Raw genomic sequence first — 23,413 nt, 5'->3', positions numbered from 1 at the left:
TGACTGGCTAAGGGGGCTTGGTTGCTTTGCTCAAATGGCTGCTCGTGCCTGCCCTGGTGCACTGCAGGTGGGGGACCCAGCCGGCCATCTCCCACTCTAGAAGACTGGACTGGGGTCTCAGTCAAAGATTACATTTCTGCAGGACTCCTGAAAACTTCAATTTGATGGACTGAGCTGGTCAGGACAGAGCTTTTCTTTCTTGAAAAAACACTTTCAGTGAAAACAACTCCTCCCACACCCTTAAAAAAAAATTAAGGGGGGATTTGGGCAAGTTCTGTTCTTAATCTTGGCTAAGGTGTAGGTGTGATAGGCTGAATGGACACTGCTGATTTCTTTCAAACGCTCTGTGTTGGTCAGAGCAGGCAAATACCTCAGGCTTAGTCCTGTTTCCTCAGCTTCTCAGTGCCCTGGGCGCTGATGCATGTGATAATGAATGTGAGGAAATTGGTGGCAAAGAGCATAAACAGGCAACAAGTCCTATAACTGGCCTGTGTCCTCATGGTTCTGACTTGTGAAATGAAGCTGTCGAGATCTGGTGTCTGCAGATGTGCTAGTGACAGACCTCTTGGATACTTGTTTTGGGAAGATTTTGCAATCTCTGGGTGGAAAGGATTGCAAACAGCGTCTCCCTGGTTGTTTTGCTGTGCTAGAGGGGGGGCAACGCTTATGTGGCGTCCAGGATGGCAGAAGGCCGCTGTGCAGAAGCGTCTGCGGCATGCACGAGCTAAGACCGTGCCTCACACCTGGTTTTTGGCAGCCTCATGTCATCAAGGTCAGGGCTGAACTCCACTTTCCCTCTGACCTGTGGCACTAACACGTCCCATCCTCGTGGCAGCGGCCGTAAACACCGTCCTACACGCGCTCGTCCACCAGGCCGCGTCGCTTCTGTGAAGCGGCGAAACTCCGTGTACTCCGCTGGACGCTGGAACAAACAGCCAATACATCTGTTATAAACCAGTGAGTCATTTGTTTTGGTTACCAGGGAGATTGCCGAGTGCAAATCCAACCTGAAATAGCTATGAACTCATCCTCCGAGCAGCGCCGGGCGCCTGAGCCGGAGCAGCCGGGCGGAAAGGGAGCCAGCACCGGTCGCTCCGGCTGGACGCTCTCTGAGCTGGTTTGCCGGAGAGCTTTTGCCTTGCGAGCGAGCCTCCGGGGGTGGGGGGATGTCGCGAGGCCCCTCGTTGAAATCGGGCTCCTACACCTCCCGGAAAGGGCGCTGATGGGGCCGAGGGGCTCCCAGCGCTGCTCCCCGGGAAAGCTCCCCGGGGCTCGCTGCAGCAGGCGGAGAGGGCTTAGTCCTCTTCTCGCCTGTCTTGGACCCTTCTCCCTGTGCAGGGGCCGTGGGGGAAAGTGAGACCCCCTGGCATGCGGATAAGGGTTGGTTTTACGCAGCTGGAGTCGGAGCGGTGTATCTGCTGGCTGTCCTGGGCCGCTGCGGCTCCAGCGGTCCCTTGCTGCATCGCCTGCGTGGGAGCGCGGGAGTCCCACGTCCCGCGCTGGTGGCCAGGACACCGTCCCCTTCCTCCCCCCGCGCGGGGCTGAGCGCCCCAGAGGAGCGGGCTCTCGCCGGGCTCCTGCCCCCGCCGCCCACCGAGGTGGGACAGCAAGGCTGCGCTGGGTTCGGCCTCTGCCCCGTGCGCCTGCTTCCAGCAAATTCATGGTTTTGGAAGAAAGGTGGTTTTTCTTAGAGAAAGCCTGTGTGACGGCCCCGGCGGGGGGAGGCGCTCTGCTGCTCCCTTTGCTCCGTTTCAGCTCCCCCGTTGCTGAGGGATCAAATAAACGGATGGATTTCACCAAGTCTTTTAAAACATAGTTACCTGTGATTGAAAACAGACAACAGGTATCAACAGCACAGGCACAGACAAAAGCTGAACCCCTGAAATGTAATCAATGAACTTATGCATGTGAAAAAAAAATATATATATTTTTTTGATTAATGGCATGGCTTATCCAGATGTCTTCTGCAGTGAGGGGATGAACGTTGCATCTATTAAACAAACAAACAAAAAACACTGTTTCAGCAGGGGTGTTTTTTGTGAGTTGGAGGTCTTCTATCATAATTTTACAAGCACTAAGTGCTCGTCTCTGTGCTCTTGCAAGTCCCCTCCAGCCCCAGGGGTGTGTTTCTTCAAGCTCCTCCCTGGAGCTGCCTGGAAAACGTTCTGGGGACGTTTCACCTGCGCACATCGGGTCTCCTGTGTCTGGTCCAGCACGGGCAGCTCTGAGACGTGGGTCTGGGCCTCCGACCGGCCGTTGTTGGGGTGGGGTGGCAGAGCCCCGCGCCACCTGTAAGCGAGCTGGCGGGCGGCTGAGGAACGGCAACTAAAAATACCGCCGTGCTCTTCGGACTGCGGGCACGGGCAGGACGGGCCCTAACCTTGCTTAACGCCGGCGGGAAGCGGCCAAGGCTGCTGCCAGCCTCACTCTGAGCCAGGCTGGGAGGAGAATTTGGCCCCAAAAGCGTTACCTTAGCGAAGAGACGGTGATGAGTCTGACCTAACACCTCGCTGTCGCTGCAAAAATCCTCGACGATTTGCAAACCTCACCCTCTCCCTGCTGTTCCCGGCAGCAGCCTGGCCCTTGGGCTTCCTCGTGCATGAGCCGGCTTTAAGGAAAACCACTGCTTCGCATCTGCTTTAGGCTTTTGTCGGCAGTTAGCGCTGCTTTTTTTTGGTCACATGGGGCCGATCCCCTAGTAGTTTGATGTGGGTGTGAGCCTGGCAGCTAGCAGCAATTCTAGGGAGCAGGGCTGTCTGTCTTTGCAGACCATGTTACTCGTTGTCCCTGAATGTATTGTCTCACAAGGCAATAAAATAAAACCAAAAAAACCCTCAAACCGTTGCTGGGCCCAGACCCAGCCACGCAGCAGAAGATGGCTTAATCACGCTTGTGAGTACTTCTACCATCTCCAGTTGGTTTATTTTTTTGTATTTAAAAATCAAGCACGCATTTAAATATCGTATGTTTTTTATTCCGAGATGCGTGTTTAATAAAGATAACAGCCCATAGACTTTGCCCGTCGCGCTGTGCTGCCGGGAAGGTCCTCGGTGGGAGAGCAGAGGGGACCTTCTCTTGGCCCCGATGTCCCTGGCATGGCCGCGCGGCGGTGGGGGACGAAGGCGTTTGCTGCTCCGCTGCTCCGTGCCCAGAGGGGCCCTGAGCTCTGGCTCGCGGGTTTCAACAGAAACGAGAGGAAGGAGGCTGCYAGCTCCCCTGGCACAGCTGGGGCCCCGCCACGCTCCCCTTTCGGGTAGGGGTCTTTAGCCTTAAATCTTGGAGATGCAGGCACCTCTTCGTCACAGAAAGTGCTCTATGTCTGCTTTTTAGCTTTGTGCTTTCATTAAAATAATAATTCTGTGCAACTCTATAAAGGAGTCCTGCAGAACACATTCATAGCTGGCAAGGAAGGCTCCAAAAAGCTGGTGTCTTGGCCGCTGGGATGCGACGTAGTTCCCATGCTCTGGGATCCGTATCGGGGCTCCAGCACGGTCCTGGGAGGCAAATTAAATGTAGCAGTATAACTAATGCCATTTCCCCCACTGCTTTCAGCTGCACTGTCTCTGCTAGGCCTGGTCAAGTGTTAGTCCACTGGTCTTAATGTTTCTGAAGGTGCCAAGGTGACTGGTTACCCAAAAACTAGGATGGGAGGGTGCTGGGGAGAGGAGAGTCCACCTCTTTTCCCCATCCCGCAGAAGAACCTCCATCCTGTGGATCAGGTCATCCAGCTGGGATGGTCTCAGCCGAGGCTGGGTTCAGACCACGGGCTTGCAACCATTCTGGGTTGGATCACTGGTTTTGGCTGAAATTGCATTCTAATCCTGGTGAAAAGTAGACTTACTATTGTTTCTAATCAGCATCTTCTAACCAAAACCCCAAGAATGTTTTTCTGTGTAGTCCTTGGCCAGCTCTGATGTGACATGATTTCCAGGGAGACCTGAGATCTTTATCACTTTGTGAGGAAATGAGATTTTATGCTCCTGTATCGCACAGGCACTTTGAAAATATTATCCTTGACTCTAGAGAAATGGCTCATACATTTTAATGCCGTTACTAGAAATTAAGTTGACGTTTCCCCTCAGTGGAAATTGCTGTGCAGCTCTGGGGAAGAATATGCAGAAAGCCCTGGTGGAGACTTTGGAGAGCTCTCTTCACCCCGAGACGTGCGTGTCTTTGCTGCAGTGCTTCTGCTGGGAGAAAGAGCAAGGTTTGACATGTGCCAGAGGAAGGAAGAGCACAAGCGCGCAGGCTAGCACAGAAGTGAAAGCCTGCGTTGGGGTCAAAGCATAAAGCAGCTTTTGGCGTGAGCTAGTGCGACGCAGGGGCTTGCAGAGCGGTGGGGAAAAGCGTGCTGCTCCCGGCATACGCCTCCAAGGGTGCTGCAGATGTGTTGCGCTGCACAATTATTTGTATCTTTAATAAGTATAAAGAGATCAAGCTGGATGAGCACAGGCTTAAAGTGACCTGAAAAGGAAGAGCTGTCGGAATGGGCGAGACAGGCTCTTGGGAGGAGAAGCAGTGAGGAGCAGGGCCACCAGACCCCTCCGTGATCCCTGCCCAGCCTTGTGGGCTCGCTGTCGGTCAGGCGTCCTGCTTGGTGGGTTGTGATTTACAGCAGGATTTTGTGATTGCGCCTCTCCTCTGTGCTCGCGCAGGGCTTCTTACAGCTGTCACGCTCCTTGGCATGCAGCCGTAGGAGAAACAAAATCGGGTTGTTTCTTAAAATCGGTTCTTTTTTTGTTGTGGGAGCTGGGAAATGAGCTTCCTTTCCAGGGCATTTGGCTCTTAACCTGCAAGGACCAGCTGATCTCTGCTCCTCTCAGAGAAGGTGGCCTCTGAGGAGGACTTCACGTCTGCGTACAGAGCCTCTGAGGCCACTGAGCTGGGAGCCCCTCACCCCTGAGGGCTGGCCAGCGCGCTCGGAGCAGGGCTTGCTACCGTGGGAGGAGGGAACAGGGGGCACAGCTGGAAAAATGCTCATTTACTAGGGCTCCAGGCTCTTTCGAAAGCCTCGCTGGCTTATCTGATTTTGCCTGTCCTCAGTCTTTTGGAGGTCGGTTTGGGAAAGAGCAGCCAGGGCAAGCTCAGCTTGGCCTGGAGCTTGCATGAGTGGTGTCCTCATCCAGCAAGGGCTCCAGCTTGCCGGCGGGAGGAGAGAGGCCAAGAGCCTCGCAGAGCAGTGCGATGTGCGGCTGTTAGCTGGACAGGGCTTTAACGAGAGGCTTGATGAGCTGGTTTGCAGAGTATTAACGTGAATGTGGGGTAAGTCCACTCTGGTCACAAACTAAGCCCTGGCAAAGGGGAGAGCTTAACAGCATCCGCTTTAGTGGAGGAAGAGTGTGACAACCCAGGCACAGAGCTAGGTAGCTTAGAAGTCCACACCACCACTCTGCCTCACAAGTAAGTGGGTGTCTCGTGGGCCGTGATACCTCCCTTGGACGGGTGTTGTCTTCCCAAACTGTTCTGGAGCACATGTCCTGGCAAGTCTAGCAGGTGCCCACGTGAGGTGGCACCAGGGAAGCGTCTGTGAATTTGAAGCTGCTCCAAGATGAAGAGTTTCCACTTCTCCTGCCCTTGTTGAGGTTGGTGCAGAGCTCGGTCCTGTGGTGGACCATGCCTGAGGGACAGGAGAGGTGTTTGTGCAGGTCACTGTTGTGTGTCTGCTAAGCCATGTAGTTATTGCAACACGAGCCAGGTAATGAAAGACTTAATTGGTGCAGAGGGGTGGGCACAGCTGCCTAATTTGTTTATGATAAGCATGAAAGTGGCACTGTGCAGGGAGAAGTATTTCAACCCATAGAAAAGAGCTGATAAGGAAAAAGAAAGGCACCTTTACAGATGTAAATCGTGGGCGGTGTTTGTTTAATGGAATAATTGCTATTTATCCTATCTGGACAGTAGTTACTCTGCTGGGGATGGTATTCATTCTTGCTTGGCTAAGATCTGCTCCTAGCGCAATGAGGTCCAGCCTGGCTGGTCCTTCATTATTAGTATCAGGCTGCAAGGAAGTGGACTTGTCCCCATTTTAAAATACATTTATCTGAAGGTGGAAATAAAATCAATCGCTTCCAAAGCAGAAGTTTCTGAGAATAACTTTTGTGACTAATCCAACCTCATGGGTCTCAGCAGAGGGGACTTTGCAGCTTTGTTTTTCCCTGTAAAGAATGCCCTGCATATGTCCTGACAATTAGTCAGAGTGCCCAAAAATACCCCGTCAGGCCTGCAAGCTGATCTCCTTTGGCTCCTGGAGCCGAGACAGACCTGGGGTTATGCACTGTGGGGCTTTGGGAAGGATTATTTTTAAAATGGCCAAGTAACAAGTGAGATTTGGTCCTTTTAGCCACTGGTGCTGTCTAACAACTGAAAGCGTAGTTAGCCAAAGGCTCATCTTGCTCGAGGTGAGCGTCCCGTGCCCAGGGCGATGGGCTGGCGTTCTGCTAACCGTATGCCAGGGCTGGCTCCTGTCAGCTCTAAATCAGTGCTCAGGGCATGGCCTGGGGCCCGTGCCAGGTTCGGGTAGTGCTTTGATGGTGAGCTGGATGCCAGAGAGTCTTCCCAACCAGCATGTCAACACTTGGAAGGGCACGTCCTTCTCACTGAAGCTGTGGCTGGTCTTCACGTGTAGCCGGGCAGCATGTTTCCTCCTAGCCCCTTTCTGAGAGGGATCTGCTCTACCTGTCACTGACCACCTGAGCTGAAGATTTCTGTCCTCAGCCTCTCCCATGTTCTGAATTTCTGGAGGGTGCTTCACCAGATCGATAACTGCCCACAAACAGCCCTTTCTTCTCCTTCCCTGAAAATAAAGCTCTTTCAGGGGAAACACCAAGTACCCTTGGTCCTGCAGACGCAGCTTGTGCGGGGATTTTTTGGTGTGGCATGGTCTCCTGCAGAGGCATAGGAAGGGAGTCTGGAGCACTGTCTGCCCAGCAGCTTCCTGGGAACATACTGTTCTTCTAGAAAACCCCAAGGTGCAAGCGCTCCCCGTCTTTGGAGAAAGTGCAGGCATGGCCTGCTGTAGTCACCTTGCAAGTCCTTCTTGCAGCCAGGTGCTGTAGACACATGGTGAACAAGCACAGGAGGATGGCAGGGCTGCTGGAGAGCCACGTGGAGGGTGGTGGAGGGCCACGTGCTGTAGCTGGTGTCTGGGTAGCTGCTAATTTCTGAATCGTCGTGGGTAGATTTCCAAGGAAGGTGAATGACCCAGCTTTCAAGCAACGACACAAACTAGTAACTGCATTTCCTTCTGTGCTCTTCACAGTGAGCTCTTTGACTTCACTGCTGAGCACGGCTCAGCAGCTGCTGCGCCTACAAAGAGTAATTGAAAGCAATTAACAGTGCTGGGAGCATAATGGAAGTTGTGAAATATTATTTCAGTGACGGCTCACGAGTAACTCAGCGAAGCCCTAGCGTGAGCATTTGTTGTCTGGGAAAGGTAGGATTATGTTGCTGTGAATGTCCATCAGACCCTGTTTCTCGCAGACGACGTTGCCACGCTGTCTGGCCAGGGTCAGGGCAGTGTTTATTTGATGAGGGATAGCATAGTGGTTATCACATCTGCTTTACATGCTCAAGGTCCTGGGTTCAAGCCCCAGTGGAACCAGCACCAGGAAGTCTTTGGGAGGTTGGACTAGATGATCTCCAGAGGTCCCTTCCAACCTTCTGTGTCACACAGATCTTGTGTGCACAAAGTATGTTTGTAAATGTTTGGGGGGTTAGGCTTAGCTCACTTGRTTAGAGCGTGGTGCTAGTAACGCCAAGGTCGTGGGCTCRATSCCTGTGTGGGCCACTCGTTTGAGGGTTGGACTAGATGATCTCCACAGATCSCTTCCGACCTTACCGATTCTACGATTCTGTGACGAGACTTAGGCTGCTTCTCTTGATCCTGAAGTCAGGGCTAGACCTTGGGGGTAAGCCGTGACTCTCAAGCCACGTTTAACTCCCACGTCTTTCCGCCTGTAGACCACTGCAGCTAACTCTTGAACGAAGATACCTGCAGCGGTAGGCTTTGCCCTCCCGGGGCAGCCGTAACAGAGCTCTGCTCTGCTAAGCCGGAGCGGTGGGGTGACCGCCCAGGCAGATAACTGAGCGGTGGTGAGAGCCCGTGTGYGGCTTGCTCGGCCCTCCGAGGGCCGCAGCGGTGCTGGGGGCAGCGATGTCGGTAACCGGGTCCTGGGGGCATCGTGCTGTTTAGTGCGTAGTGCTGCTCTGCTGGAGGTCCGGAGCCAAAGCATGGAGCAGAAACCCCGGAGCTCTCCCACGAGCTTTGGATGCAGGAGCGTGGCCAGCGGCGGTGAGGTGGCGGCACTGCTGGGGCCCTGAGCTGCTAAACCAGAGACCTTCCTTCASCGCGTGATCACGCGAGCGGGCTGCCTCTCCTGTGCCTGCTCCTTCATCCTCCCTGGCAGACGCTCCCCAGTTACTCCYGCGCCCTCGGCCGCTTTGCCCGAACTGGGCGGCGTCGCTGGGCGCCGCGGGGTGTGTTTGCACCCAGCGCAGCCTGGAGGCYGCGAGGCAGGGGCTGCGTTCGAGGTTTTTCAGCCCAGTTATGGGCTTCTCCAAGCTCAGAAATAGCCAGGGGGCTGGACAGGAGCTGAACAAGAAACCTTGGGTCTACAAAGTGGCTCTTGATTAATTCTGGAGCACTTCCCCCACCCCGACCCCTGGTGTCGCTCGGCTCTCGGCACCCTGCCAGGGCTCTGCCGTGTCAGCAACAGGTGACGGCAGCRGGGCTTGGAAACGGGAAAGGATCTGCGGAGCAGATGGCAGCCGGGAAATAAAACTGGAGCTGCCTTGGGAATAGTCCTGGAAATAGGCCAGCCTGTGGATGGAGGCGCAGACGGGAAAAATCCCCGTTTTTCTCTCTTTCCAGTTYCGCCGTTTTTCAGATCCCTTTATCGCCAGCTCCGGTATCTCTGAGCCCGTCTCCCCCGAGTGCTCCTGCGCCCTCTTCCTTGACTCTTCTCGTCCCTCCTCCTTTCRCTTCTACTCCCTTGCATCGCACAAGCCCGTGGAGAGCGTCCCGGTTCCTGCGGCCCCCTGCTCCCGGGTGAGCCGCGCGCAGCTCGGACCCCGCGGCGGGGCCGAGGATGCTGGCGGCGCCCGGCGTCCTCGCGTGCAAAACGCCCGCGGCGGCAGCGGCGACGGCGGCGGCCTCTCCAGCGGAGCGAGCCCCGAGCCCGTCCGCGCAAGGGGCGGGTCGCGGGGCGAGCCGGGGCGCYCGCTGCTGCGGGAGCCTTCCCGTGCCGCTTTCCTGGGCACGGCGGAGCGGCGCGTGGGGGCCGCCAGGCAAAGCGCGGCGCCGGGAGGTGGACGGACGCTCCCCTCCTCCGGCGTTTGCTGCTCCCCGCTTCTTTCTTTGACGACGGTGACTAACGGCTCCTCGACGCCTGGGTTGGAACGGCTCTGTTTAGGACTTTCTGCCCGTTGAGTGACAGCAGGATGTGTGAGCAAGCCGAGACGCCCAGATCTTTTCTGGCAGGATTGTTAGGGCAAGAAAACACTCTGGGATGCACAATATGAATCATTTGTCTATCCGAGGCCGTGACACCATGCCTCAGCCACGCCGCCGCGCACCCGGACCYGGGCGGCGCGGTCGGTGCGTCCACCCCGCTCCCGCAAGCGCTGCAAACCTAGTGGAAAGCCAAGGTTCAGCRTTGCAAGCGTGTGAGCGCGGTGGCRCGGAGCGGGTGGGAAGGGCGGCAGACGGGGCCGGCAGCGTGCCTCCCCGCCGGGTTTCGCGCGGCGGCTGACCCCAGCGCGGCCCTGGCCTCTTCTCGCCCCCGCTGCAAGGTCGTGCGTGACGGCCGCGCAGACGGAGGCCGTGCTGGGGGCTTTGCAGGCTGGGCGGCGCGACGAAACGCCTCTCCGGGGAGTTTCCCAGGGAAACTTGGCCTCCTGGCCCCGGGCGCTCAGCGGCACGCCAATCAGCCCGGCGCCCGGGCTCCTGCGGCACCGCGGTGGCCGCTCCGCGCGTGCCCCTCGGCTGTGCCGCCTTTCGGGGCGGGAGGCGAAGGTTACGGCGAAGGGCTTCCAGCTGCGGTCTCTCGATGTATTCCAGGGAAGGAGGAAACAGCTCCCGAGYGGGAACGTGCCAGCGCTTTGTACGGGGAACCGGAAAGGCACGAGAATGGTTAACGGCGCACGCTCTGCACGCACTGCCAAAAATGAACTCATGCGTGTAAACATTGCCCTGTGCACAGTGAGATTAGCACAGGAAAATACCAGTTGTTAGGGTTCCTGTTACCATCTGAATTATGCAAACAATTTGCTTGAGTTTATACGTGAGCTGGGGCAGAACAGCACAGGGCTTTCCCTTGCCAAAGTATTTCAGCGCACGAGTATTTTTGCACATTTCCCAGCCGCTGCGCTGTTCYGGGGCTGGGCGCTGTCGAAGGTGGCCTTCTCCAGGCCGCGCTGGAAACTCGGAGGTGCCGGGACGCCAGCGAAGACGCGGACGTCGCGTGCGTGCTGCCGGGGGGCCCTAACGCGGCTGCGGGGGCTCTCGGAGCCCCGCGCCGGGGCTGGGGCCGCCTGCGCCCCGCTGCGTGCGCGTGGCCGAGGGGCTCTTGGCAGCTCTGYGGCGCGAAGGCAAGACGCTCCCGGTGCCAGGCTGCAGCGGGGCTGCGGGGCCTGAATACACCGACCGCCGCTCGGGGGGCCGGATACCACCGTGATGGGCTCCGAGGGCGGGAATGACAAACACGGGCTCTTCGGAGTGGCTGGCAGGGAGGTTAACGGCCTTTCCCACGGCCGTAGAGTGAGTCAGTGTCGAGGCGGGATTAGCAGCTGGGTGTCCCTGGCCCCCGGCCCTGCGCTCAGGCCGCTGCCAATTACATAACCGGGGGCGAGAGCCGGCGGCGATGGAGCTCGCTGCCTCTGCCCACTGCAACCCGAGTCCCGTGCAGGAGCCAGACCTCCCCGCGCCGCCCGCAGCAGCCTGGGCGAAGCCGCTCGGCCGGGTTCGAGTCGCGCTCGAGAGCRGGGGGCTTCCGAGGAGGGAGAGGCGCCGGCGCTCCCCAGGCAAGCGCTGGGGAACGCGCCCAACTGTAGTAGACATCAGAGAAGCCCCATGACCGTGAAACCAGACTCTCGAAGTGCTGCTGTTTCGGGGGGAAGGGGGGGTTGTTCACTTTGGGTCGCTCATGAGCCTCCTTGGGGTAAAAACCAGAGGGGCGACAGCAAGACGACTTCGGTGCGAGCTAACTCCCGGGAACCATCCCCTCCTCCTCCTCCTCCTCCTCCTCCCCTCCGCGCCCGGCTGCCGGCCCCGCGGGCCCCTCTCCTCCCGCGGCGGCGGCGTGGAAGCCGCGCCGGGTTTGTAACTTGTCTTGCGCCGGCTCGCAGACAGCGATCTGCCTCCGAAGGCAAGGCCAAATTGCGCGAGCGGGGGCTCAGGTTCCTGAGGCGCGCTCTGCCTTTGGGACTAATTTGGGTGCTGAGTAGCCAGGCAGGTATTTACATGTTGCCCACAGAGGTCTCTGGATCCTATTCTTCTCCCTCCGATCACCTAAAATGGTAAGAATTTTCGAGGGGGATTAAGGTTGTGATCCCCGGGGAGGGGAGTGGACATCTGGTAGGAGTCCCGTCCGTATTAATAGCCTCCCTGTAAATGTACGTTATCAAACGAGGCGCTTCCGTGTCGGCCAAGGGACTGTGACACCTCCGCGCTGCCCGAGGGGCTGCTGGCCACCGCCGCTGCTGCTCATGGCTTTCCACCGGCACACAGGTAACGGGCACCCGGCGGGCAGGAGCGGGGGGAAAGCCCTCCCGCCATGCAGCCCCGAATCTCCGCGGTGCGGCAGCGCCGCGGGCCTCGGCGCCCGCCGCCCTGGCGATGCCGAGGCGAGGGGCGCGCGCGAGGCTTCTCGCCTTGCGCCCGACCCGCTCGCCCGGTACRGACGCTCGGGAGCGCGCCGTGTAACGCACAACGCCTGATTTCCTGCCGCTTTTTTCCAACGTTTCAAAAGCGTTTAAAAACRCAGATGCATTCAGTTTAGATGCAGWACRTTTATTTCTTGGCCTCGGCCCACCAGACCACCCGCCGCTGCTGCGCCATTTCGTCGTCCTTCCAGCTGCGGCCGCCGTCCGCCTCGCCCTCCCCGGGACGAGGACCRTACTTTGGCTTTTGAGTGGTTCTGGTCCAAGCACGAGAGCAATAAGCGCAATTAATGCCCGCGGCGGGGTCCCGGCTGCCGGGGGGAGCCCCGTGGTTGGCTCCGGGCTGCGTCGCGGTGGGGAGAGGGGGCAGATCCGCGTGTGGCCGGGAGCCTCGGCAGCGGCCRCGAGATCTACCTGCGTCTGGGGTTGCACCGAGCAGGGTATTTTATTTTATTTTATTTTATTGCTCTTGGTCTGGGTTCTTCCCAGAAGGTTTGGACTTGGCTGCCCGGGTCCCGCTCGGGGCCGCTCTCGGCYGCGGAGCCCCGCGCGCTGGGGCCTCGGCAGCCTCAGCCGAGCTCTGCGCCGAGCGCTCGAGCGAGCCCAGCGTGGGACGTCTGTGCAGGGCTGCAGCAGCGCGTCCCGGCCCTCCCGCCGCGGGGAAGCGCCAAGATTTAATAGCGATCGCGATGTGCTCAGACGCGGCGGCAATAGGACCGCGGGGAACGATTTGGCAACCGCCTGAGGAACTTGGAGCCGTTTTTTGTTCTAAATAAAGAAGCTTCCATTTTATCAACAGAATAATTTTGGGATTATGGAGTCTGCGACTCGCACGTGCTCCAGCCTGGCGACGGCAGAGCACAGCTCCTCACCCTGTACCRCCAGCCCTCCCAGCAAAAACGRCCTGCAAGTGATTTCTTCCTTCCCYGTGGCTTTGCAAAGGTCTGTTGGGCAGGGCAGCGGGCCGGTGCCAGGTCCGGAGCCGAAACAGGCAGGTGTAGGCAGTGCCTGGTGGTCCTGGGGCTGGACGTGCTCAGCCAGCGGAGCAAACCCCAAGCTCGTGCAGAGGCTGACGGCATCAGCTCCCTTCTTCCCCGCCGCCGCGGAGCACGCGGCCCCCTGCGCCCAGCGCGCTGCCAGAGGCTCAGCGCCGCCGTCTCGTCTCCCTAAACGGCGGAAGAGCCCGYGAGGTTCGAGCGCCGTTTCCCTGGTTGCAGTTACGGACCGCGCTTGGCGTGGTTTATCGCGTTTAACCGAGCTCCCCAGGGACACGAGCAGCCCGTGGCAAGCGCTTCGCCTATCAGTCGCGCGCCGGCCCCGTGTGCCGCGTGCTTCGGCCTCGCCCGCTCCGCGAAGCGCGGCGCTGCGGCCTCGCTCGGCGGGGAGAGCAGCAGGCGCTCTTCTGGGACAAGTGGCTTGTTGGCACCKCTCTGGTCAGGTAAATGTTAGAGTTGAATTCCAGCCGCTCTTCTTGCCAAATACCCTGACACTCGAGAAGGCCACCGGTCTGGCCAGCTGCCCTTTAGCTGTAGCCAAATTCATCAGGGAGCTACATTTAGACAGCAGCCATCAGGGCTCGTGGGAGGGGGACACCTCGCCTGGAGTGGTGGTAGCAGCTTTGGAAAACCGKTAGTGCCGCGGCTGGGCAGGCCTGAACCGGTGGAAGAGGAGCAGAAAGAGGGCTCACAGGTCTTGCTGGATTTTTCTGGAGCTCTTGTTTCTGTCGAGGGTCCTCCGGGCTGTTAAGGGTCGGCACGCGCTGCCTTTAACCCCCATCGCCAGCCACCTGCGCTCTCTCTTCCTGCCCCCTTCCTACATCGCCGGAGGGGAGCCCAGGCCAGAGGATGGTTCGAGTCGGTCAATACTCGTTTCCGCTTCCCAAATCGTGTTCTGTGGTCCCCGTGACTGGCCGACGACCTGGACGGAGAGGAGGCCGGAGGCGCCTGGTGGGAGGCTGCGAGATTCCCCGGCGTTAGGCGCTAGGCTGGGCAGGCAGCGCGGTCTGCGCGCGCCGCAGCCGGAGAAACCTTGCTCGAGCTAACTTCCATGCTGACACGCACGCGCGTTTTAAACGCACCGCTGTGAAACGAGGCGTAAAGGTACAGCGCTTACGGCTTTGCTGGTCAGTTAAAGGAGCGCTTACCCCGAGCGCTGCGTTTTGCACGGCGCTGGCGCGCAGCCACACTGTACGCGCAGCAGCTGCTGCCCACCCCGCACGCAGAGGCTGCACAGCGTGCACCAGAACTGCGGCCCGGGGAAGGTGGTTATGACGAGCTGAGAGGAGCAGCGGAGGTTTTTTCCGTGCATCTACCGTGTCTTTAGTTTTTTATAATGAACGGGCCTATTTTCTGGACAGCAAAGACAGGCCAAGGTTAATGTATCTGGAAGCGCTAGGAGGTTAAGCAGTGGGGGTACAGTGCAGCTCTCGGAGGAATAGGTTACTAGGGAGATAAACGTCAACTCTTAAAACCGTGATCTGCTGCCATCCAGGCTCTAGGAGATGTACTTATTTTTTTTACGGAGCACAAGTACACGCTGTCTCCACCCTCTGTCTGGGGAGACTAGATGCCTTCAGGGAGCAKCAGTAGGATGCTGAAAGTTTCTTCCCCAGGGCTTCAGTGCTCTTCAAATGGGCATTTGCTCCCCTCTGGGGAGGTTTGGGGGCTCTTGTGCACTGGCCCCTGACTGGGCTCCTTCCATGGGAGCGTGGTAGGGGATGGTCCAGCGGGTGCGGGCTCTCAGCAYGGGTGAACGGAGAGCTGGAGCAGATGGTGCGTTTCACCCCGTGGAGGGGCTGGGCTCGCTCTTACCTGTGCTCTGGCACCAAGAGTGGACAGTGTCTTCATCCTTCTTGCAGATAACGGGGTGGAGGGGCCTTTCTGAGGGTTGGGAAGGACCCAACCTGCTACTGATGCTACTGTTGAGGRCAGAAAACTCTTGTAAGAGCCAAAAGCAAATTTTTGTCCCCCCACTACTCCTGGCYGTGTATGAGAGAGGCTTGTTTGTCCATGAGCTGGCTCAAGGTGGGCAGCCCCTAGCACGTCTACGGGCACAGCCCGGCTCCTGCGGGCACCAGGCCTGGTGCTGTCTGCAGGTCTCCAAAGCTGCRGTGATAAATGTCTGCCTCGAGTTGGGGCATGAAGCGCTAGGTGGGATCACAGGATTATGTTCCTCTCTGGGCCATRTGTTCACAATTATGTGTTCTGGTTTAAAGCAACCCTAAACCTGAGATCAGGAATGTTTCAGTGCCRTTTGCCCTGGACTCTGTGCAATTGCATTTCTTCCAAATAAAACCCACTTGCTYGATAAGGCTCTGCAGAGCTGGCGGTGGCTCACATAGTTTCCATGTTTCCCAGCTGTTTACTTGTTTCATTTACTTGAGCCGGTACAAACACAACCCTTGGCAGAGCTGTCAGCGGGACATGGCCATCYCCTGACCTTGGCAAGGCTACGTTTCCCAAACTCTGTCCCCACGGAGTGTAATTCCTGCCAGCTGGGCCTCTGGCCCGGTTTTATAAGCCGAAGGGAAGGGAAAGGGTGTGAACTGTGCCCCCACCGCTGCTGCCGCCTCCCTGCGCAACGCTCCTCCCTCCAAGCAAGTCCCTTCTGATTTTGCAAAGACACRGGATTATCATCTGTCCTGCTTTCTGGAGCAGCAGTCCTCCAGCTTGTTCTGGCCTGACGTTACCGAGAGGGTGACAAATAGGAGCCAGTGCGATTGCTCCTGGATTTGAAAATCTGAGACGTAACAGTGTGAACCCCATCTCCTCTTTCCTATTCCAGTTGCTCCTTGGCTTGTGTACGGTGCTGGAGCAAATCAAGTCCTTTATGACGGGTRGCTGTAGCATGTGATGGGCCCTGCTTGTTTTCAGCATGTTCCCAGGTGCAGAAATGAGGCGGGAGGAGAGCTCTGAAACAACTGTCGAAGGTTCACGTGGAGGCAGGCACCTCCCTGGGCTTTGCACCTAGGAGCTGGTGGCTTTGCGGCTGCTTGTGTTGCGTTGCCAACAGCATGTTGCTCTCAAAGGGGAAAAAGTACTAGGTCTGCTAAGCAGATAGCAAAGCTTTCCCTCACTTTGGAACGGCTGCTGCCCCTGCGCTGAGCTTGCTGGGCTGCCTCGGCAGGGCTCTGCTCCGATGAAGACCTGGTTGGGTTGATGTGTGCTCATCTAATGAAGGGTGYTTGCGCTCGAGAGGCTGCTGCTAAGCCCTGCTCCTGGTCCTTGCGAAGGCGGCAGCAATGAGCCCCGGCCCAGGGCTCYGGCGCTGGTGTGGGGTTTCTTGTGCTGACGGGTTGGACCATGCAGCCGATGGAAGTCTAGCAGCACTGGGGTGGGCAGGTGTCCAGTGAAAGACATGCAAACAGGTTTTTGTGCTATAAAAACACGGTGTGCCCGCTTTTCAAGCATTCAGCAGCAAACCGCAAGCGCTGCAGGGCTCCCGTGGACCTCCCCTTGCCACGCGGGCCCAGCCGAGAGYGCCTGCTGCTCCAGAGCTGAAGCGCCCTGGGCGCACTCCGAAATCCCGAGCCCAGCTCCAGTTTACAAAGCGCTGATGGCTCCTGGGCACAGCCCAGCTGGGGAACTCCACCGGCAGCAGACAGCACAGCAGCCCAGGCCAGCTGCAGYGTTTTTGGTTTCAGTGCTTTTGCCCCGAAACCAAGGTATGGGGGGCTCGGTGGGGTGGCCGGGGTGGAGGCAACGGGAGGGAAGTGCTGCCTCGCTGGCTAACAGCAGCAAGCGACAGGTTATATTGCCTGACCGCGTAACTCCCCCTCCMTCTGCACGCTGGCACTTCAGCTCCATCAGGAAAAGAATAACTCAGGTCCCTCTGGGCGTCCCCTGCTGCCAGACTACGGCCTCCCGTCCCGGCTCCTCGCGGCGCTAGCAAAGGGCGGCTTTGCAGAGCTGGGGGCCGCGGCCGCTCGAGAGGCGCTCGCGGAGGCAGAGCTGCGGTCCCTCCCCAGGGCGACTGCTGCGGGGGGCCGACGGCCGCGTCCCCACCCTTCGTGATGGGGGATGAAGGACTGCATGGGGTTACGTAACCGTGCAGGTGCTTTCTACATCCAGCRTTTAGCTGGAAGCTTTGCTGGCTTCCTCTGCGGACAGGCGTAGGGAAATGGAAAAAGCAGTTAGCAGAGGTGGTCTGGGAGGCTGAGACTAGGCGTGCAAGCTGGAGGTGGATATCTGGGGGAGAAAGGGTGATCTTGCACCTCCAGCCAAAGTGGAAAATCCTACAGTCAAGAGACCCCCCACACCCAGCTTAGCTCCCAGCCGAAGCGYTAGCTAGCCGGCCGTGGTGCAATAGTCATGCTTTGGCGGAGTGCTGCTGGCACGAACTTAAGAAGCTTCTTTAAATGCTGGGAGATCTCTTCTTGTTTTTTTCCTCATCACTTTATATATGAAAGTCCAGTGAAAGAGGCTGTTGGAAGCTGCACAAATATCCGGCACAAAAGGCCTCAGGAGGGCTGCAGCTGGCTGCAGGCTTCGGCTGGGAACGTGGAAACTATTCTGCTCTGTTCTTGGTTGGCGATGGTGTCTGTGCGCAAATTTTGTGGAGCCTCAGTTATGGTCTAGCCAAGGACTGCTGGATCTGGCCCTTATGAACTAAGCTGCTGTTAATGAGTGATTAGGTATCGTTACCCTTTTTTGAAATATGGGAATAAAACAGGCTAAGATCCTTCATCTTAAGATGGTGATAAGGAAATGCTGTCACTTGATTCTGCTTCCCTTGCCAGGAACTACRTCCTGGAGCCATGGAGCAAGCAAATTTTGCAGGGCTGCACTCACAGCACGCGAGACCCTGGGAGGCAGAGAGCTGCATTTTTTTGTTTGGCCGGAGCCCATCATGCCTCTTTGCAGGCAGAAATCTAGCATTCATATCTTGGCTGGCTATTAAGGCAAATGAAAATATTTGTGTTACTAATGCATTGCTTATGCTGACTGTAGCGCCAGGCGCGGTGCTTCCAGGAGGCAGGGCAGCCCGTGGCCCTTGTCCCTGCTGAGCTCTGTAACAGAGCCAAGAGCCAGCCCACGTAGCCTTCCTCTGTGGKCCACATCGTCCTGAAACTTCACGGTGCGTCTCCCCACTACATCCTAAAGGGCAATAACACGCAGAGGTATGAGCAGTGGATGAGCCCAGGTTGTCTACTGCATCCAGCCTCCCTGAGAGTGAGGGTTTAATGGCCTCAGACCCCCAAAGATAAAGCTCAAACATAAGCACAAGCCTTGCTGTCCACTCAGGGCAGTGCTCACGGCAAAACTCTGACTTCAGTGGGTGCAGGGCTGAGCCCTAATTAGCARTGGTAAAGCTACATTTAATTCTGTTGAGGTTTTGCAAGACTGAGAGGCTTTCGTGTTGTAGGGGGCTGGCGAGCTCATTGCACCTTTGGCAGGAGTCGGTGCTCAGAGGACAAGGCCCTGGAGTCCTGGCAGATCGGTCTCTTGTCGGCTTTACTTTGGGGCCGCATCCTCCTCACTAGCGTTATCCTATAGCACAGAAGAAAACTAATTCTGCTGCTCTGTCCTGGCCACCAATTCTCTGCATTTTTTTTTTAATGGTCTGTGAACAGAAGCTGGAACAGAACTGTACAGTTTACTTAGYGAATGGCTAGCTGTGAGCCCCTGGACACGCTGCACTACGGTCCAGGCACGCCGTGGAGGCAAGTCTGGGTGTTCCCACCTCTGTGCCAGCACCTGGAGAGAGACTCCAGCCTGTGGCAGCCACTCTCGCCCAGACTGCTGTCCAGGTCCCTGCAAGGAGAGCTGCAGCTCGCCAGCCGGGCGTGGGCCGCGCGGCTGTGGCTGGACAAGGCCACCGCTCGAGCTGTTGCGTGGAAGGTGTGACGGTCGGGAAAGGCCAGAAAGGAAGGACTGTGCAGGCACCCGGGCACGCTCAGGCAGCTGGTAGAGAGCAGTCAGTCTGATAACCCCTCGAGCCRTCTGACAGCAGAGCTGCCCTAACAAAAGCTGTTCTCTGTAGGCACAACTGCCGCACATTCACTGATGAGCTCGTTCCATTAAACGTCCTCACTTGCACAGGCCCAGAAGCTGTAACAGTTCTTAGGGCTTCAGGGCTGTAAATTTACCTGCTTTCCTCTTGCAGGGCCTGGCAGTTATACTGTGGGCACCATGTCGGAGCGCTTTGACTGCCACTACTGCCGTGACCCGCTGCAAGGGAAGAAGTACGTGCAGAAGGAGGGCCGCCACTGCTGCGTCAAGTGCTTTGAGAAGTTCTGCGCCAACACCTGCATCGAGTGCAAGAAACCCATCGGTGCCGACTCCAAGGTGAGCGCTGAGCAGTTAARTAAGTGGTGGTACCGTTAGATTTTGCGATGAGAATACGATAGGCAGCTGCTGATTTACCTCCCATTTGGTTTTCTGGCTCTGGCCTGTCTGTGAGGCTCTCTGCAAAAGCAAGTTCTGCCGTGAGCCCTCTGGCTGTCGGTCAGGCTGTGCTTGCGTGTTCCTTGGGCAACGAGCCAGAGGYTCTGGGATAACGCACTAAGGGATGCTCAGGATGGGCTGCTTTTGCACAGGATCTAGATTCAGGATTCTAGAACTGCTGCAAATGCTCAGATGTTCTGAAGACAACACTGCAGTTAATCCAGCCTGCATAGGACTTGCAGAAAATTAATCTTTAGGCTAAAGCACTTGAGAACATGCTCCTTGGTCTGGCTTTTTGTCAGTTAGTTAAGCTTTTATTGCTTTGTGTTTATGGCAGTAACAATGTACACCTTAACTCGAGGGGGACCTGATGACTAGAGAAGCCCACAAATGCTTGCAGAACTTCAAATCTCAAAGTGGTTTGTTAGAAACACTGGTACCCTGAACCTCCCAAGTTTTAATTGTATAGTGGATTTAAAATCTTCGTARCTGTAGCCTCTCAACTGTGATTGTAATTAAACCCCTTGTGTCAGTGAGTCTGCTTAAATGTCCCTCCTCTTGTTTGCAGATGAGCTGCACCCCCCAAACACTGAATGTAGAAGCGATAGGGAAGAAAAAAAATAAAAACTATCCTTATGGCCAAGGCTTATCAGATGACTGCTTGTTTTAAGGGGTRCTCAGCAAAAGAGAAGGGCTTACTGCTCACTCTCATGTTTGTTCCAGGAGCTGCACTTCAAGAACCGTTACTGGCATGACAGCTGCTTCCGCTGCTTCAAGTGCTATACGTCCTTGGTCAACGAGCCCTTTATGCTGAGGGAGAACAACAAGGTTTGGTGTAGCAACTGCACTGCCACTGAAGATGCACCCAGATGTAAGGGCTGCTTCAAGCCTATTATTGCAGGTATGGTGCTAATGATACCACTGCTGAGGGCTGTTCTGGTGCTCTGTGCAGCAGCACAGAGGTTAATCAGTCCTGGAGGCTGCTGTTAGGTGTCTGGGCATCGTGCTCACAGGCTGGAGCATTACAAAACGGTGCAGGTTTTGCCTGTTGCTCTCACCTGTTCATTTTGGACAACTGTTCAAAGGCTGCCTTGCAGTTAACCCTTGTGTGGATTTGTTCACCTTACTAGTCAGTCTTAAATCATTTCTACCAAAGGGTTTGTTCTGTTTAAGTGCAACCTCCAGTACCTCTCTTCTCAGAAAGGCTCAGACTCTTGCCTGCTATAGACATTTAAGAAAATCTTGAAGGCCCCAGTTGGATGAAATTCAGTGGGATGCAGAAATTAACAGCCCTTCCCTTACTCATATGCTGCACTTGTAGACTTTTCTACTGACATGCCACATTGCAAGAGGTGGAGAATTTGTCACAGGCCTGAAATGCCAAATAACATTGTCTGTTACAGGAGACCAAAATGTTGAGTACAAGAAGATGGTCTGGCATAAGGACTGCTTCACTTGCAGCCAGTGCAAGCAAGTGATCGGATCTGGGAGCTTCTTCCCCAAGGGCGATGACTTCTACTGTGTTTCCTGCCATGAACATAAGTTTGCCAAGACCTGTGCTAAATGCAAGAATGTAAGTCCTTCTGGATTTCAAAGGCAGCTGTCTGAATTTAGAGTTGCTAACACTTACATGTTAGAAGCTAGGMGGGTAAACCAGCAGACAGTTCATGCTATAGCTGTACCATTGCTTACTTTCTTTTCCTGAGATATTGGTGTGAGCAGCTAGTGTGGCTTAACATCACAAGTGAGCTAAAGGTCATTGCATATTACAGTATCTGAGTGSGAGCTGTAGCATTTTTTGAGCGCAGCTCTGCTGCTCAGAGACTGAAGCAAAGACAACACCAGTCTTGCACATACTTTGGCGATGACAAGGCTAAGATGGTTTAAGCTCTCTAGTAGGTATTGTGTATTCAAGCAGGAAATCAATGTTTTGTATAAAAACAGCTGTTTTACAACTTCTGCAACTGATTAATGTAGAATTACAGAGTTGCTGCAGGTAAAATAAACTATTGTGAAAGCTCTAGACATGTAGGATTTCAGGCTACAGAACCTCAAGTTGCTCTATTTCATTTTAATGAAAACCTCCAAAGAAGATCTTCACAACRACAAAGCTCTCCCACCATACATGCCAGGCATGGGTCATCTCTCTTCCTCCCTACTGATTCTGAAACACTGTGTATCTGCTCTTTGCCTCCTAGCCCATCACTTCTGGAGGTCTCACTTACCAGGAGCAGCCTTGGCATTCAGAGTGCTTCATTTGTTCCAACTGCAAGAAGCAACTGGGTGGGAAGCGCTTCACAGCTGTAGAGGATCAGTTTTACTGTGTTGACTGCTACAAGGAGTGCGTTGCCAAGAAGTGTGCTGGCTGCAAGAATCCTATTACAGGTATGTTGGAGTAAATGCAGCTTGTGGGCATTGAGTGCTTAAGGTTAGAAGTATGATCGCAAAAGTCATGTACCTCAGAGGCCACTAACACCAGAAGCAGGTCTAGTATTGCCAACCTTATTTCTGCAATGAATGTGTGATCTAACTCTAAGCCACAGCCTGCTATTGGATGGAGGATGAGTTACTAACTGAGCTCTTCACTTTTTGCACTCCTCAAATTTGTACCTCCTCCAGAACTACCCCAACTGGAACACTTCCCACCTAAATCTTAGTTTGGGAACCAAAAGACTAAAAAGAGCAGTGCTTTAGCGCCCTGGAGTAATGTTTGCTTTGCTTCTAATATGTTTTACATGCCATGGCTATTGGACGTGAAAACCCCAAAAAGCTAACCCCTGAAATATGGGCGCTATCCTGCCAGTCTCGTGGGTCTTCCATTCTCTTCTGCATTTCAGAGYATGGATCTGACCCTGTAACAATATGGTAGGGTGTTTAGCCCACCCTATCCTTGCCCTATTATTCTTTCCTTCAACTTGACTGTTCCCTGGAGAAAGAATTCAAGAGAAAAGCCTTAATGTAGACAAGCCACACAAGCTCATGCAAAGCTGCCTGTTTCTCTAAGAGCAGTAATACTGAGCAGCAAACAATGTGGTTCAGTTACATGAAGGCATTAAGACTGAGRCTTGCTGTTTGGCGGACTAACCCGGACAAGGACAACGACTATTGTCGTCCTATAATTGTGTTCTCTCCTAGCAGGATTTGGAAGAGGAACCAGTGTGGTTAACTACGAAGATGAATCCTGGCACGATTATTGTTTCAAATGCACAAAGTGTGCCCGTGGTCTGGCCAACAAGCGCTTTGTTCGCCATAATGGAAAAATTTACTGCGCTGAGTGTCCCAAACGACTGTAAGGAGCAAACAGCAACTGCTGTAAAATGGATTTCAGCCCTGCTTTCCAAAATAGTCTTGGTAAAGAAGCAGGTTTTGCATGCTAAAAATCTTACCTTTTTTCATTTTAGCATAAAAAACTAAAAAGTAACCTAAACATACTTGGTTTGATTTTTTGATGCTCCTGCAGTAAGAATACACATGCTGTTACAAGAATCTAACTTTGCTTTCAAGTAACTATTAATGCAGAGGCTTAAAATGCCACTTCAGTTTGAGGTTTAGCCTTAGAGATCCCAATACTATATAACCTGCATGTATAGCCTAAACTAAAACAAAGCTGGTTTTAAACTTGTCTGGTATATTTAAGCTTGGCACTTAAATGAATTGGGTTTGACAAGGCATGCTCAAGCCTCAGTACCTTGCACCCAGGAGGAGAGAGATTATTATTATGCATTTACAGTACAGGTACATTACATATATCACACAGTTAATAGCAGGTCAATAATAAATACCTTACATTATCCTACCACATTGAATTGCAGCAAGTGTATGGAATGGCTTTGTCTTACATATAATAACAGTTTGGCAGTATGATTTAGCTTTAGTTAGTTCTCATAACCATGTTTTAGTCTTGATTTCTGCATGGTTTGTCCAAAAGTTTTGCTCACCAGCCTTTTTTACATCATTGTTTAAATGAGGTTTTCTATATGCAATTACTAATCCAGTAGTAAGAAAGAAGTTAAGCCTTTGAACTACAGCAAAATGCATATGCATTTAGAAGTGCCTTAAAATAGCTCAATCATAGCTCTCCTATCATGTCAATGTACGTTTTATGAATTAATAAAAATGAGATTAGTGCCTGTTTGGAGTCCTACAGTCTG

At 54.9% G+C, this 23,413-nt stretch overlaps 1 protein-coding gene across 3 annotated transcripts; it reads left to right on the top strand.

Annotated features, from left to right (window-relative positions):
• Positions 1–11,420: 11,420 nt before the first annotated feature.
• On the top strand, positions 11,421–23,408 carry FHL1 (four and a half LIM domains 1). 3 transcript variants are annotated; one of them, XM_085325585.1, is made up of 6 exons: positions 11,421–11,514; positions 18,982–19,163; positions 19,986–20,163; positions 20,666–20,835; positions 21,461–21,647; positions 22,398–23,408. In XM_085325585.1, exons 2-6 carry the CDS (start codon positions 19,008–19,010, stop codon positions 22,553–22,555), a joined length of 849 nt encoding a protein of 282 aa, XP_085181711.1. In that variant the 5' UTR covers positions 11,421–11,514; positions 18,982–19,007; the 3' UTR covers positions 22,556–23,408. The 3 variants fall into 3 exon arrangements, with proteins under 3 accessions (XP_085181711.1, XP_085181712.1, XP_085181710.1); XM_085325586.1 differs by lacking the exon at positions 11,421–11,514 and adding an exon at positions 11,644–11,725; XM_085325584.1 differs by lacking the exon at positions 11,421–11,514 and adding an exon at positions 11,647–11,725 and having other exon boundaries at positions 22,401–23,408.
• The last annotated feature ends 5 nt before the right edge of the window (positions 23,409–23,413 follow it).

This window comes from Rhea americana, unplaced genomic scaffold, assembly GCF_003343005.1.
Source record: "Rhea americana isolate MKP2758 unplaced genomic scaffold, rheAme1 scaffold_98, whole genome shotgun sequence".
Classification (NCBI taxonomy): domain Eukaryota; kingdom Metazoa; phylum Chordata; class Aves; order Rheiformes; family Rheidae; genus Rhea; species Rhea americana.
Note: the sequence above shows the minus strand (reverse complement) of the source record. Positions and strands in the feature narration are given on the sequence as shown.

Excerpts from the sequence above, each read along its gene's own strand:
- FHL1 (XM_085325586.1), top strand. The coding sequence starts at position 11,704 with ATGGCTTTCCACCGGCACACAG. Across the intron at positions 19,164-19,985 it reads CCATCGGTGCCGACTCCAAG|GAGCTGCACTTCAAGAACCG; the intron begins GTGAGCGCTGAG and ends TGTTTGTTCCAG. Across the intron at positions 21,648-22,397 it reads CTGCAAGAATCCTATTACAG|CAGGATTTGGAAGAGGAACC; the intron begins GTATGTTGGAGT and ends GTTCTCTCCTAG.